The following is a 12284-nucleotide window of genomic DNA, read 5'->3' as shown; positions in this document are numbered from 1 at the left end:
GGAACATGTGTGAAGTCTTGTGAGACACATACTTGATCCCTAGTATATGTATATGATTATTAAGGAATGATATGTGGTCCTTATGGACATTATTATATGGAACTTCTGTGCATTTCTACGCGGCACTACGGTGCAATTCTACGTGGCACTTCGGTGCATTTATACGAGCTGTGGTGACAGCATTAGTGCACAACCTCTATAGACTCACATATCTATAGTTCTCACATGTGTTCATGGGCTAATAAAAATAATAAGATAAATAAACTTGGTATGATTATATGTTTATTTCGTTGTGAACTGATATATGTGCTATGATGTGATAATTAAGGATATTATGGATAAGAGTATAAAATTATAAGGACTAATGTACAAATTGATAATAATAGAAATGATTGTACATAAATATGTATGTTTTGATATAATGATATATGTGTTTCTCGTGACATGGTACAAGTGCATATATATGTTGATGTATATGTAAATGAGCTATATGATTTGATAGCATAAAACAGTCATGCATGATTAGTGGGTATGAATTTCATTATATGTGTTTTTTTTATGTCTCACTAAGTCATCGACTTAGCGTGTGATTGTTTCACACGTAGGTTACAGAAGCCAGAAGAGAAGAGAAGAAGAGTAAGATATGTCAGCACCTCCCTTACAAAATTTCAGATCAGAAAATAGAGGATTTAAATGTTTTTGGTTATTTTGAGTATAGTTGGCATGTACTAATTGGTTGAATTAGTTATGCTCTGATTGATTTTGGGTATTATGGTTAATTTATGTAACTAAACCGCTTTTACTTTAATGAAAGATTTAAATTTTCTTTGAATTTTGTCAAGAGTCAAAGTTTGAAAAGTCAATATGACATCTCAGACTCATATCCGGATCGGATACGGGTTGAGGTGTTACAATAACGATTAACGTCCGTCAAAGAACAAAATTAATACAATTTGAAAGTAAAACAACATTACTAATTTAAGTTTACCAGGAATGACCCCTCGTGTCTATTATTTTTTTAGGCATCAACTATATCTAAAATTCAGTTGGATTGGACTTTTAAACGAAAAGTAATTAAAGATAACTCTAATTAATTTCTTTTTCCATTCACATCAATTAAATATTTTCCTTAAAAAATTATTTTTTATCATTTTCGTTTTGAAAAAGAAAAAACATTAAAAAAAACATATTCCCCAGATTGCATGAAATTGGCCATGGGGTGTTTGCAGCTGTAAAAAGATAATATATTTACCCCTGACCATGTTTTCCTACAGCAGAACAGGGAAACCGCATGCATGCATTGGTATTAACCCCGTTACATCATTTTGCTTCCCATACTTTGACACCACCCTTGAACATTGAACCGTACATGTCTACGTCGGACCAAAACCCAGCGACAACGAACTGCAAACTGCTATATTTTGTGTTGTCAATGATGCAAGAAACATGCTTCACAAGGAAGAAGCATGGGACTTCTCTTTTAAGCAATTTGTTAATTTACCTGTACAAAAATATTTGTTAAAGTGAAAATAATGTATTTTTAAGTGCATTTATATAAAACAATTATTTTTTTAATAGAAAAACGGGTTTGCTTCATTTGAAAATTATATTCAGCATTATCTTTTTAAATAATAAGAAATAGAAAATAGGAATGATCAAAATTATTTTAAATAATAATTGGTAAAATCATTCTATATTTGGATTGAAAAAAACAATATCCGAGTCATACGTAATTGTTGATAATTTTAATAATAAACGCTGATAAGGACTGAAATAAAAGACTAAAAAAATTAAAGACCAAAAGAGACAAATTTTATATTAAGTATATATTTAAATATAATCTTTATACTAGTCAATAAAAAAATTATCATCCTTGATACTTTTTTTATTATATTTGCCTAAATTATTCTCAAATGTTTTTATTTTTTTATTTTTTTTATTTCCATAGGCAAGTCAAACTGTGTTGTCGGAAAAATCCATTATTCTCATGTGAAGCCAACAACTCCATTTCATGAAAAGAAACAAAAATAATAAATATAATATGAATATTCTTAATTTTTCGACATTGAACGCTTACATTCATGACATTTATAGTATTTAAATATGGATCTTCCAAGAATAACGACAATTTCTTTTATAAATTTAAAATGAACAAAACAAACTTGATATAGTTTTTTATAACTATATTTTTAATTTAAAATATATAGCATAATTTAATTGGAATTATTATTTTTCCTTCATTCACACTCAACACGTAAAAGTTTTGTTAAATAATATGTTGAAATGGTCCCTAAACAAATAAAATAATTGATTTTGAGTACACATATTTTGCTTTAGGCGTGAATGGGGCAGTCGGCAAGCAATGACTTATAAAAGAAAATAAAGTAAAGAATATTTACGAGGCAAAAGTAAATTAAGGATTTTGTCCCCTATTTATGATTTCAAGTTTAGAAAGGCAAATTTGTTGATAATGATTCTATATTTTGTCGCATTAGGGAATAATTTTGCAACACATATAGACATCTAATCTACAATGCCCACAGCCCACAGCCTCAGAATAAGACACCAATAAAATATTGTATATATTGGCCATTGGAAATCTAAAAAAAAAAAGTAAAAGCGAACAAAAGAAGTACTAATTATATTTAATTTTTTTAAAACGTTTGAATTTTATTCTCAAAATTATAAATTTTATTTTAAATGTTTTAATTTCATATTTAAATTATGAATCTCATGCTAATTACATTTTTTTATAAATAAAACTATTAGGGTGTGTTTGGTTCACGGAATGGAAGATTACCAGTTGGAATATAATATTACCAGGGAATAGGATTACTGTGAATGTTGTATTTTGTGTTTGGTTGGATTAGCAAGAATGTAAGATTACCGTGTTTGGTTAAAAGAATAAAAGATTATTGAAATGTATATTTGACCAAATTGTCCTTATTATATATTTGTTTTTTTAACAAGTTGGAAAATATTTATATATTTTCTTTAAAAAATTAAGTTCATAAAATTTATATAATTTTTTTTTACAAAATTGAAAATATAAAAAGGTTTAATGAAAGGGTAAAATTTTATTTTAACCCCTGAACTTCATATAAAATTTTAATTATACTTTTTTTGTAAATCTAAAATAGTTTAAGGATAAATTTGTAATTTAACATTCGTAGAATTTTTATTATTCAATGACAGAAAAATTATATTTAAAAAAAATTTAAGGGTATTTTAGTCCAAAACGCCGGGAATTCAACAAAATGGAGGTAATGACATTCCCGATAATATACCCCAAAAATTCCACTATTGGTAATCTTACATTACCGGGAATGATATTCCCGAGCTAACCAAACGGGGGAATGTGGATTCCATTCCCATTGAAATCCCACATTCCCCCATCCAAACACCCCCTTAGATCAAGTTATGTAATTATATTTTTTAAAAATTAGGTTAACTATGATTGAAAGTAATTGTATTCTTAGATGAATTTGAAAATGAAATTAAAATATTGAAAATTGAGGTGAATTTAGAATAAGAATCATAGGTCGAAAAATAAGATTAAAATATTTAAAAGTTTGAAGATTAATTTAAAATAAGAGTAATAAATATTAAAAATTTAAAGATTAATATAAATAAAGATAATAATTTAAAACGTAAATATAATTAACTCTGATTAAAATAATCAATTCCAATTGGAGTTAACTTAATTATGCAGTTTAAATAATCATCCACATGAATAATAAAGAAAGAAAAAAACAAAGCATATATTCTAAGCAAAGGCCTGAAAAGTCAATTAAACACAGACAAGGTTCCATGTCTTTATCTAAGGCTTAGTCGGTCTTCTCCTATCACTTTAGTGCCCATCCAACCATCCAAATCCAATACCCTCAATTTTTAATTATTAATTAATTATTCAAAAAATATGGTCCTCGCTGTATGTAATTTCAAAATCCCCAATCACTGTATTTTTTATTATTACCAAAAAAAATGATGACTTGCTACCAGTAATCACCATATTCTTTATTTATTATATTAACTTCTTTACATTATGACGTTGTTGAATTTTCTACTTAGCTGACAAGTATTTATTACTGTGGAAATGATTGGCTAAGGGGTTCTTAAAGTTCGCCACTAACCCTATAACTTGGTTAACAAATCTCCGCATATTAACACATTTGTGGCACTGGCTGCCATAATATGAAGAAAGGAATTATTACAATTTTTTTTAAATATAATTTTTCATATTTGATATATTAATCGATATTACATAAATTTAATATGAAAACAACTCTCTTAATTTAGTTTATTTCGATAGCATAATTCGCATCAAGATTTTAACCCCTAATCTTAAGAGCATTATAGCTCCAACGGGTTCACCAAGCCCAAGCAAACAAAGGATTTGCTTGTCTGAAACAGGCATTCTCGAACGAACTCAAGCATTCAAATGTATCTTTGAGGATCAGATTCTTCATAGCAATGAAGAGTGGCATACAAACAAACCCAGAAAGCAAGTTTTTGAACATGGAGAAACAAAATCTTTATATTTAACTCTAGGACATACAGTTTATATATATATATAACATACAAGTTCATGTAATTAGTGCTACCAATTCCTATAACCGATTTATAAACCATTAAGCGTTACCCCCACACGCTTTGCTCTTCCGAAAGCTGACCAGGGTAAGCGTTGGAATAACTGGTGGCTCAGTCGAAATCCTCGGAAGTCGGAACCATGTGTGAAGAACTCCATTGCCACCACGAACGAGGAAAAACCGAGTGAATTTTGTCATGTTTCGTTACGTATATGCTGCCTGTAGTTAAGGTTAAAGTAGAGAGACTATTAACAGTTGGGATTCACAAAGTTCTTTATCTCCTCCATGAGGCAGTAGAAGTGATCGTTATTTGGTAAGAAGTAGAATCCGATGGTGGCCTTCTCCAGGAAAAGAAGTTTCACCTCTTGGCCGGATCTTTTAAGCCCTTCAACGTATGCCAATTGCCAATCTTGAATGAGATCCAAACCGGCCACGACGACGAGACTTTTGGGAAACTTGAGGCTCTCGATGCTTCGGCCTCGAGGGCCAAATGGATTACAAGCCGGATGGTCCCTATCTTCCCCTTCGGGTAGATATGCTCTCCAATACCAATCACGATCGTGCAGTGTGACAAAATACTTCCCATCCAATCGTGTTTCGGATTCAGTTCGCCTCTGTCCACCAAACATAGGATGAAGAAGAATGTTTCCTAATATCTCAACATCAGCCTCTGCAGCTCTCACGGCAACATGGTGCGCTATATTGCCACCAGAACTATCTCCAGCCAAGTATACATAGACTTGAGAATCCTTTCCACTTTGAAGCCAAGTTCTGGATTTAACCCACTTAAGGGCAGCCCAACCATCATCGTAGGCACAAGGGTATCGATGTTCGGGCGATCGGCGATAGTTTACTGACACAACAACGGCCTTACAAAGGCTAACCAGGCGGCGACAAAATGTATCATAGATAGCACTATTGGCCGAGGAATGACTGAAACTTCCACCATGGAAGAAGACAATGACCGGAACAATCTCGGTGGTGCTCAAAGGCTTTTCGAGGTCGACAATGCCCCATTGAGTCTCGTTCAGAGAAGACGGCTGATAAACCCTGTTGAGAAGGCCGGTGGCACCGTCGACATGATCAAAGGAGAAAACCCCATCAACTGGATTGATATTGGCAGGGACTCGGCGGTCAAGGAACTCCGATAAATCTCGGTTAAAGGTTCCATCGGGACGGCGCTGTAGATTGTATGCTAGCTTGAAATTGGAAATGAGTACCCATGTATTCAATGGAACAACCCTCTACAAAAAAACAATAACATGAAATCCAAGCAATTAGGAGCTTTGATCATCAATTAAGGCCAAGTTCAAATTCCTCAAATCAAACAAAACAAAAGTAAAATCGAAACAATCCCCATAAAATATTCTGTGAAGAAAAGCTCATAATTACAGAAAAAAAATCGGTTAAAACCCAGAAAAAGAAAAAATAAAAGTCAAATCTTTAGAACCTAAGTTGAAAAAAAAATACTCATTTGAAACGAACGTCAAATTACCCCATAACACTAACTTGCTAGAAATAAAAAAAAAAAAAAACCCTTCAGATCAAAAAGAGAAAAAATACCTTGGATTCATTGAGGTTGACTTCATTGCTACCAGCCATGGCTGAAAAACTCCAAGAAAGGAAAAGGGAAAAGTAAAGGTTTGAAGAAACAACCAGAAAGGAAAGAAACTTATCTTCACAGTCACAAAGACATGGCCACAGCAACAAGGAAACTAAAAAGGGTAAAGAGTCGAGTGAGTGTGTACGTCCCCTATCCCCTTGTTTTAATTATCTTGGGGTGTCTTTTCTTTGTACTTGGAGAATTCTTACCCTCCTTTTTGTGACGATTGATTCCTCGTTCTAAGGGCTTTTCTTTTTTATTTTTGGTTCTGAACAAGAAGAGACACTTCCTTTCTGAAAAACAAACCCACCAACGCAAATATAAAGAGGCCAAGATAGCTCAGTAGTATTCAAACAAATTATATAGTAAAATATACAAAGAGGAGAGAGGGGGAAATGTTTTAAGACAGTCAAAGGAGAGGGAGGGGGAAATGTTCTAAGCAAGGAGAACGGAGACGAAAGAGACGACAAAGCAGAACGGCCGAATTTAACTGTTCATGTGGGTCCTTCACCCTAATCCCCTCTTCCTTTTCCATTAACTATTTATAACGATAAATTACGAAATTTTAGTTATTATAAACAAATTAATTTAATAATCGAATTTATGGTTTATTTTTGGTCTGACGACTCTACGGTTACGCTTGAAACAGGTGGATGATGTGATCTTTTACTGACGTATAAGTTGAAAATAATTTTTTATTATTTTCTCTTGTGTGATATTTATTTTTATTTCATTTAACCATCTTCTTTAAAAAGCTTTAGTTTTTTTTTCACGGGTTTAATGAATTATTTATTTTTATATATATGTTTTTCTAATTATCTTTTAGAAATTTTATTTATTTTATTACTATTTTATCTCAAATCATTAGCGTTCATTAATGAAATTATTCATTCAAAACGTGTTACACAACACTTTAGTTAAAAATTATATAATTTTAGTAAAAAGATAATAACATTTTAAGTTGAAATCTTATTAAAAACATAATTTTTTAGGTTGAAATCGAAAATATTTTATTATTCATAGTATTTTCAGTTGTAACCGAAATTATTACAAAATGTATAACTTTTTGGATTATAAACCCTGAAATTTGTTTCTATGTAGCTTTTTCAATTACAACCATAAATGTTACCAATTGTATAACTTTTAAATTGAATATGATGATATTTTAAGTTGAAAGTCATCTTAAATTACACTATCGTGTAACAGAATTACCCCATTCTTAACATGGGATGGAGACTTGTGGTAGAGATAGGAGAATTCATGGGACGACGGTCTATTATCATTCAATTCAATTTTTTTTGTTCGATGTTCGATTCAAATTATGATAGTGGCCTAAAAATGTTGAAGATGATGAAATGTGGATTATCATATAATACGTTAATCTATAGATTAAGATAGTGTACAACTTATAATCTATAGCTTATACATTTAGGTCCATATAAGAATCGATTATTTCAAAAAAAATCTATCTTATAAATTTATTTTTTTATTATTACAAAAATCATAATTTTACTAGTTTTTATAACATAAAGGACCATCTTACATATTTTAATGATATAAAAGCAATTTTTCTCAAAGATTACTTGAGACATGTTATGAAATTGCATATTAGTATTATTATTAGGGTAAACTACATAAATTTTCACTAATATTTGAGTAAATTTTCGTTTTCTCGTTGAAGTTTTTAAAAGTAACAAATCACCAATATTATCAATTTGTTACAAGATGATCAATTGGCGATAACGACGATTAACAGACGTGACGGAATGCACAACTAGACTGTATGTCAAAAAGTGTCACTCCATTGTCGAGGTCTTAAATTAGAGGTTTTAATTGTCAAAGATTTATCATACGAGAGAAAGGATATTTTTATACTCGATGTTGTTTAGTTTTCTTTGCAAATTTTTATTCTTTGATTTTTAAATTTTGATTTTGTTGCATTATTATTCTTAAGGATGGTAAGGTACTAATAAGAGATGATCAGTAAATATGATAAAATGTGTTGGAAATAATGTAACTGCAAAACTACACCGTTAACATTGACTGAATAAAATAATAAAAAAATAATTGAAAGTTTAGAATCGCGTCGTGGTGAAATCATTGCCTTAGAAACAAATTCGTTTTGATGTGTGTAATAGTTACAATTGGCGAATTGTCCCCAGAGGTTAGTACGATCGCTCCAAGATTTCGTACACCAGAAAACAGAGTGAACTACTGTCGGTATTGCTCGCTTAGAAACCTTTGGGAAAAAATGTGAGTGAAGAGTGAGTTGAGAAGCTAACAAAACTTATCTATTTATAGGCTAAGCTTAGGGACAATTTGTCCAAGGAAAAATCATATATAAATCTGATTTAATTTTCGAATTCAAATTATGTTGTAACTGCTTATCATAAACATATGAACCTGGCTCCAAAGCCGTCCATATACATCCAAACGTTCACAGATATAAAAACTAATTGTTGATATAATTTTAATTTCATAAATCAATACAACTATTTAATTAGTTGTTAAACATACCACTATGTAGCCTATAAATACAATAACGAAAACGAGCCGATCCTAGACAGATGGACGGCGACGGCGATGTGTGAGATAGTCCCTTGTTCTTTATCACTCAACAGGGAAGGGAAGAATGTACACTAAAAAACCCCCAAGCCAATGGTATTTCCCAACTCTATGTGAGATATTGTTTAAGCATTACCAACATTCCCCCACTAATGCGAAAGAATTCTTCTAAAACTCAAAAACAATCCTTCTAGCAGAGAAATAACGAGATTACTTGCTTAAGCACTAGTGAACGTATCTTGAACTAGTACAAAATGATGATGAGCAATCCTTTTATTAGATAAGTGAAACCAGTCTTGAACTTTCTAAGAATGGTGTAAACTCATAACACAAAACAAACCCCTTCACCCACCCGAGTCATCGATGTGTAATATCTTATATATAAAAACATATATATTTAGCCATATTACCTCAGAATAATAGTAAGTCTACTAGAAAAACAACCCAACGTTTTTCATAGAATGTGATTAATATTTCTCACTTATTTAGGTTATTTCATCATGTTTATCTCAACATAAACTAACCATTAACATGACTATGAAATAATTAAGAGCTTTTATAACAACTCAACCTCTCAATGTGTATGGTGACTTTCTTCAAGTTCATTATTAATGAATCACCTAAACTTTGAGATAATAAGTCATTAAGAATAAATATTTAACCTCATTGATTGGTAAATACAATATGTCATGCTCATTAGGACCATCCAAAATATTGAATTTGAATTTATTAAGAGTTTTTACAAAACTCAACCTTCTAGACGGTAAGTTTATCTTCACATTAAGGACTACCCACTCAACTATGGGTTATAAACTTATTAAGAATATATAATCAACCAAATTCGGTAAATTCATCAAGTTTTTTTTCTCATCGTGGGTATATACATTATTCATCATAGGAATAGGTAGGTAGGAATGTACATTATGAATCTTTTCATACTTTCGTTTGACCATCCAAGATAGTAACCGCACGGACGTGTCGAAGACACGTATTGTCACGAGTACGAACCGAGCTGAGCCTAGACGGACGGACGGTGGTGACGGCGGTGCGTGAAATAATTCCTTGTTCTTTATCACTCAACAAGAGAAGGAAGAATGTACACTATAAATACCCAATCTAGTGGTATTTCCTAACTCTATGTGTGGTAATGTCTAAACATTACCAATAAAATGAAAAAGAAAAAGATAAGATGAACAACATGCAAATTTTATATTACCAAAAAATAATTCACATTACTAGAAATAGGCCATACCATCAAAATAATTTAAGTGATAACTGTTAAATGTTAAAAAATCAACTTTTGAAACTGAATGATCAAATTAATTTTTTTAAAATTTTAGTGACCAGAATAAGAATAAATATTTATAATTTAACCCCGTCTTAATATGAAATTAAAAAAAAACTCTAAAAATGTTTGGAACCCTGCCGTTCAGAACCATGATGACATGCGCTCTATAGAATAGCCACGTGTTCTAGTCTCAGCTTGCCTTTTGCAGTTGATTTGTCTAAGATTTTAATTGTTTTTAAAAATGTATTTTTATATATTATTTACAAGAACAACGAGTCAAAAACATTATTCGCTATAATATATTAATATTTATACCATAAAGTACACCATTATTAGTTTGTTTTTAAAAAATACCTTAGACGATTATATATATTTTTTAAATAAAACAATATATTTAAAATTTAACATTATAAATAAAAAAGAATAAAGATAATTAGTTTTATAATAAATGTCTATAATATTTGAATTAAACTATTTGATTAATATATATAACTTAGATAATTATAAAAAATACAAAAAATAGTATTATATATAAGTGTTATGTTTATTTCTGGCAACTTAAGGTTAATGAGACCGTTGATTATTTTTTTGTTTTTCGTTGATGTGAGAAAAGTCATAATAATAATCAAATCCCAACATTCATTGCATTTGAATACCCAATTGCTCATGAGTTTTCCTTCTATTTTTTTTATTTTTTATTCTATTATTATCTATTAATATAATACAGGGAATATTCTAGTAATTCAGAAACGCATCACTAGTGGATAAACATCGTTACACGTAGTTTATCTGTTTATCCTGTTCAATATTGATTATTGACCAAACTTGTGAAATAAGTAAAGCATAATCCAAACACTAAAAGCCAAGTGTCTTGTTCAAATTCATTGGTTTTATCCTTGCATTCGAAGAAAACTGTCTAGTGATGTTATCACCTCTCTTATATTAAACGTCCATTTGCATCGAGTTGAATTTCTAGCAAACGTATCATGTTACTCTTGCTATCTATTCCTTTATAAGGATTATAATTTCAAATTTCATTATCATTTTATATATATATATATATATATATATATATATTACGATTTTAATCTTAAAATTATTAAGAATGACCTCAGTGGTTAAAAATAATATTTTTTTTTTAGGATAATGGTGGAACATTGGGAAAAAAGGGGTGCATGACCACCCTACTTTTTATGGTTTAATTGCATTTTTAAGCCTTAAAAGTTTTAAATCTATTAACTCTTATGGTCTATTTTTTTTTGTTTAATTACTTTATAAGAAATGACAATTTTGAAACTAGTGAAATTAAGTCTTAATCCTCTATATTGTGCGGTTTAATTACGTTTTAGAACACTGTTAGTTCCAAAGATAAATAACTTGGCCCCTTCCATAATTTCATCATAATTCCGCCCTTGCATGTGGTTATGAGTTCGAGTAGTAGTGTTTACAGAGTGTGTTATCAATAATTAAGAAATATTTTGAATAAATACTATATTATAATCCTCTTAGGCTATTCAAATAAATAAATAAATAAACAGAAGATCATAATATTGAATTGTTACAAAATATAAAACATTGTTTTTTAAAGGATGGATTATGTATTTAATCACTCACATATTTTAATGATTCTTTTTTAGTCATCTAACTATTCTTTTAATTAAAATTATATCTAATATTATGTTTCGGTTCATTTTGATCATACTTAACCAAAAGAATTAACAATAACATTAGATATAATTTTTAAAAAATATATAGTTAAATGACCAAAACGAAACCACTTGAATAAGTTGATGACTAAAAATATAGTTAAAGAATAGCATTGCGATAGTCGAAGTTCGCGTTACGAATCTGGAAACTGATTTGCGATACCGGAGATCGCGTTGCGAATTATCGATCGCATTGCGATTTAGTTAGTCAGTTTGACAAATCTAAAAAAAATTAGTTAAAATCATATATTATAAGACATTTTTTTATCAATAAGGTTATTTTCTCATAAAGAAAAATACAAATAGGCTATTAGGGAGGAGTTGTCGTATATGAAGGTGGCTAAGCATGTGCCACGCACACCCCAATACCAAACTTTTTTTTATCGCCGTGTCGTGTTGTCATTGGCTATTCTCTTTCTTCGCTTCTTTTATTACCATTTATTATTATTTATTTACACCTACTTTCCTTATTTTTGTCTAATTTAAAAAACACACACACAAAGCACGTATTTGTTTACTCTTTGCTAAATTCC

At 30.2% G+C, this 12284-nt stretch overlaps 1 protein-coding gene across 1 annotated transcript; it reads right to left on the bottom strand.

Annotated features, from left to right (window-relative positions):
• Window positions 1-4828: 4828 nt before the first annotated feature.
• Window positions 4829-6545, bottom strand: LOC120173765 (gibberellin receptor GID1B-like). Its single transcript, XM_039180837.1, has 3 exons — window positions 6249-6545; window positions 6153-6217; window positions 4829-5833 (listed from the first exon to the last, which is right to left on the bottom strand). The coding sequence occupies exons 2-3, from the start codon at window positions 6189-6191 to the stop codon at window positions 4838-4840; spliced, it is 1035 nt and encodes a 344-aa protein (XP_039036768.1). The 5' UTR covers window positions 6192-6217; window positions 6249-6545; the 3' UTR covers window positions 4829-4837.
• Between the last annotated feature and the right edge of the window lie 5739 nt (window positions 6546-12284).

Source organism: Hibiscus syriacus, unplaced genomic scaffold (assembly GCF_006381635.1).
Source record: "Hibiscus syriacus cultivar Baekdansim isolate YM2019G1 unplaced genomic scaffold, ASM638163v2 tig00111983_pilon, whole genome shotgun sequence".
In the NCBI taxonomy this organism is placed as follows: domain Eukaryota; kingdom Viridiplantae; phylum Streptophyta; class Magnoliopsida; order Malvales; family Malvaceae; genus Hibiscus; species Hibiscus syriacus.
This window is presented reverse-complemented; position numbering and strand designations above follow the sequence as displayed.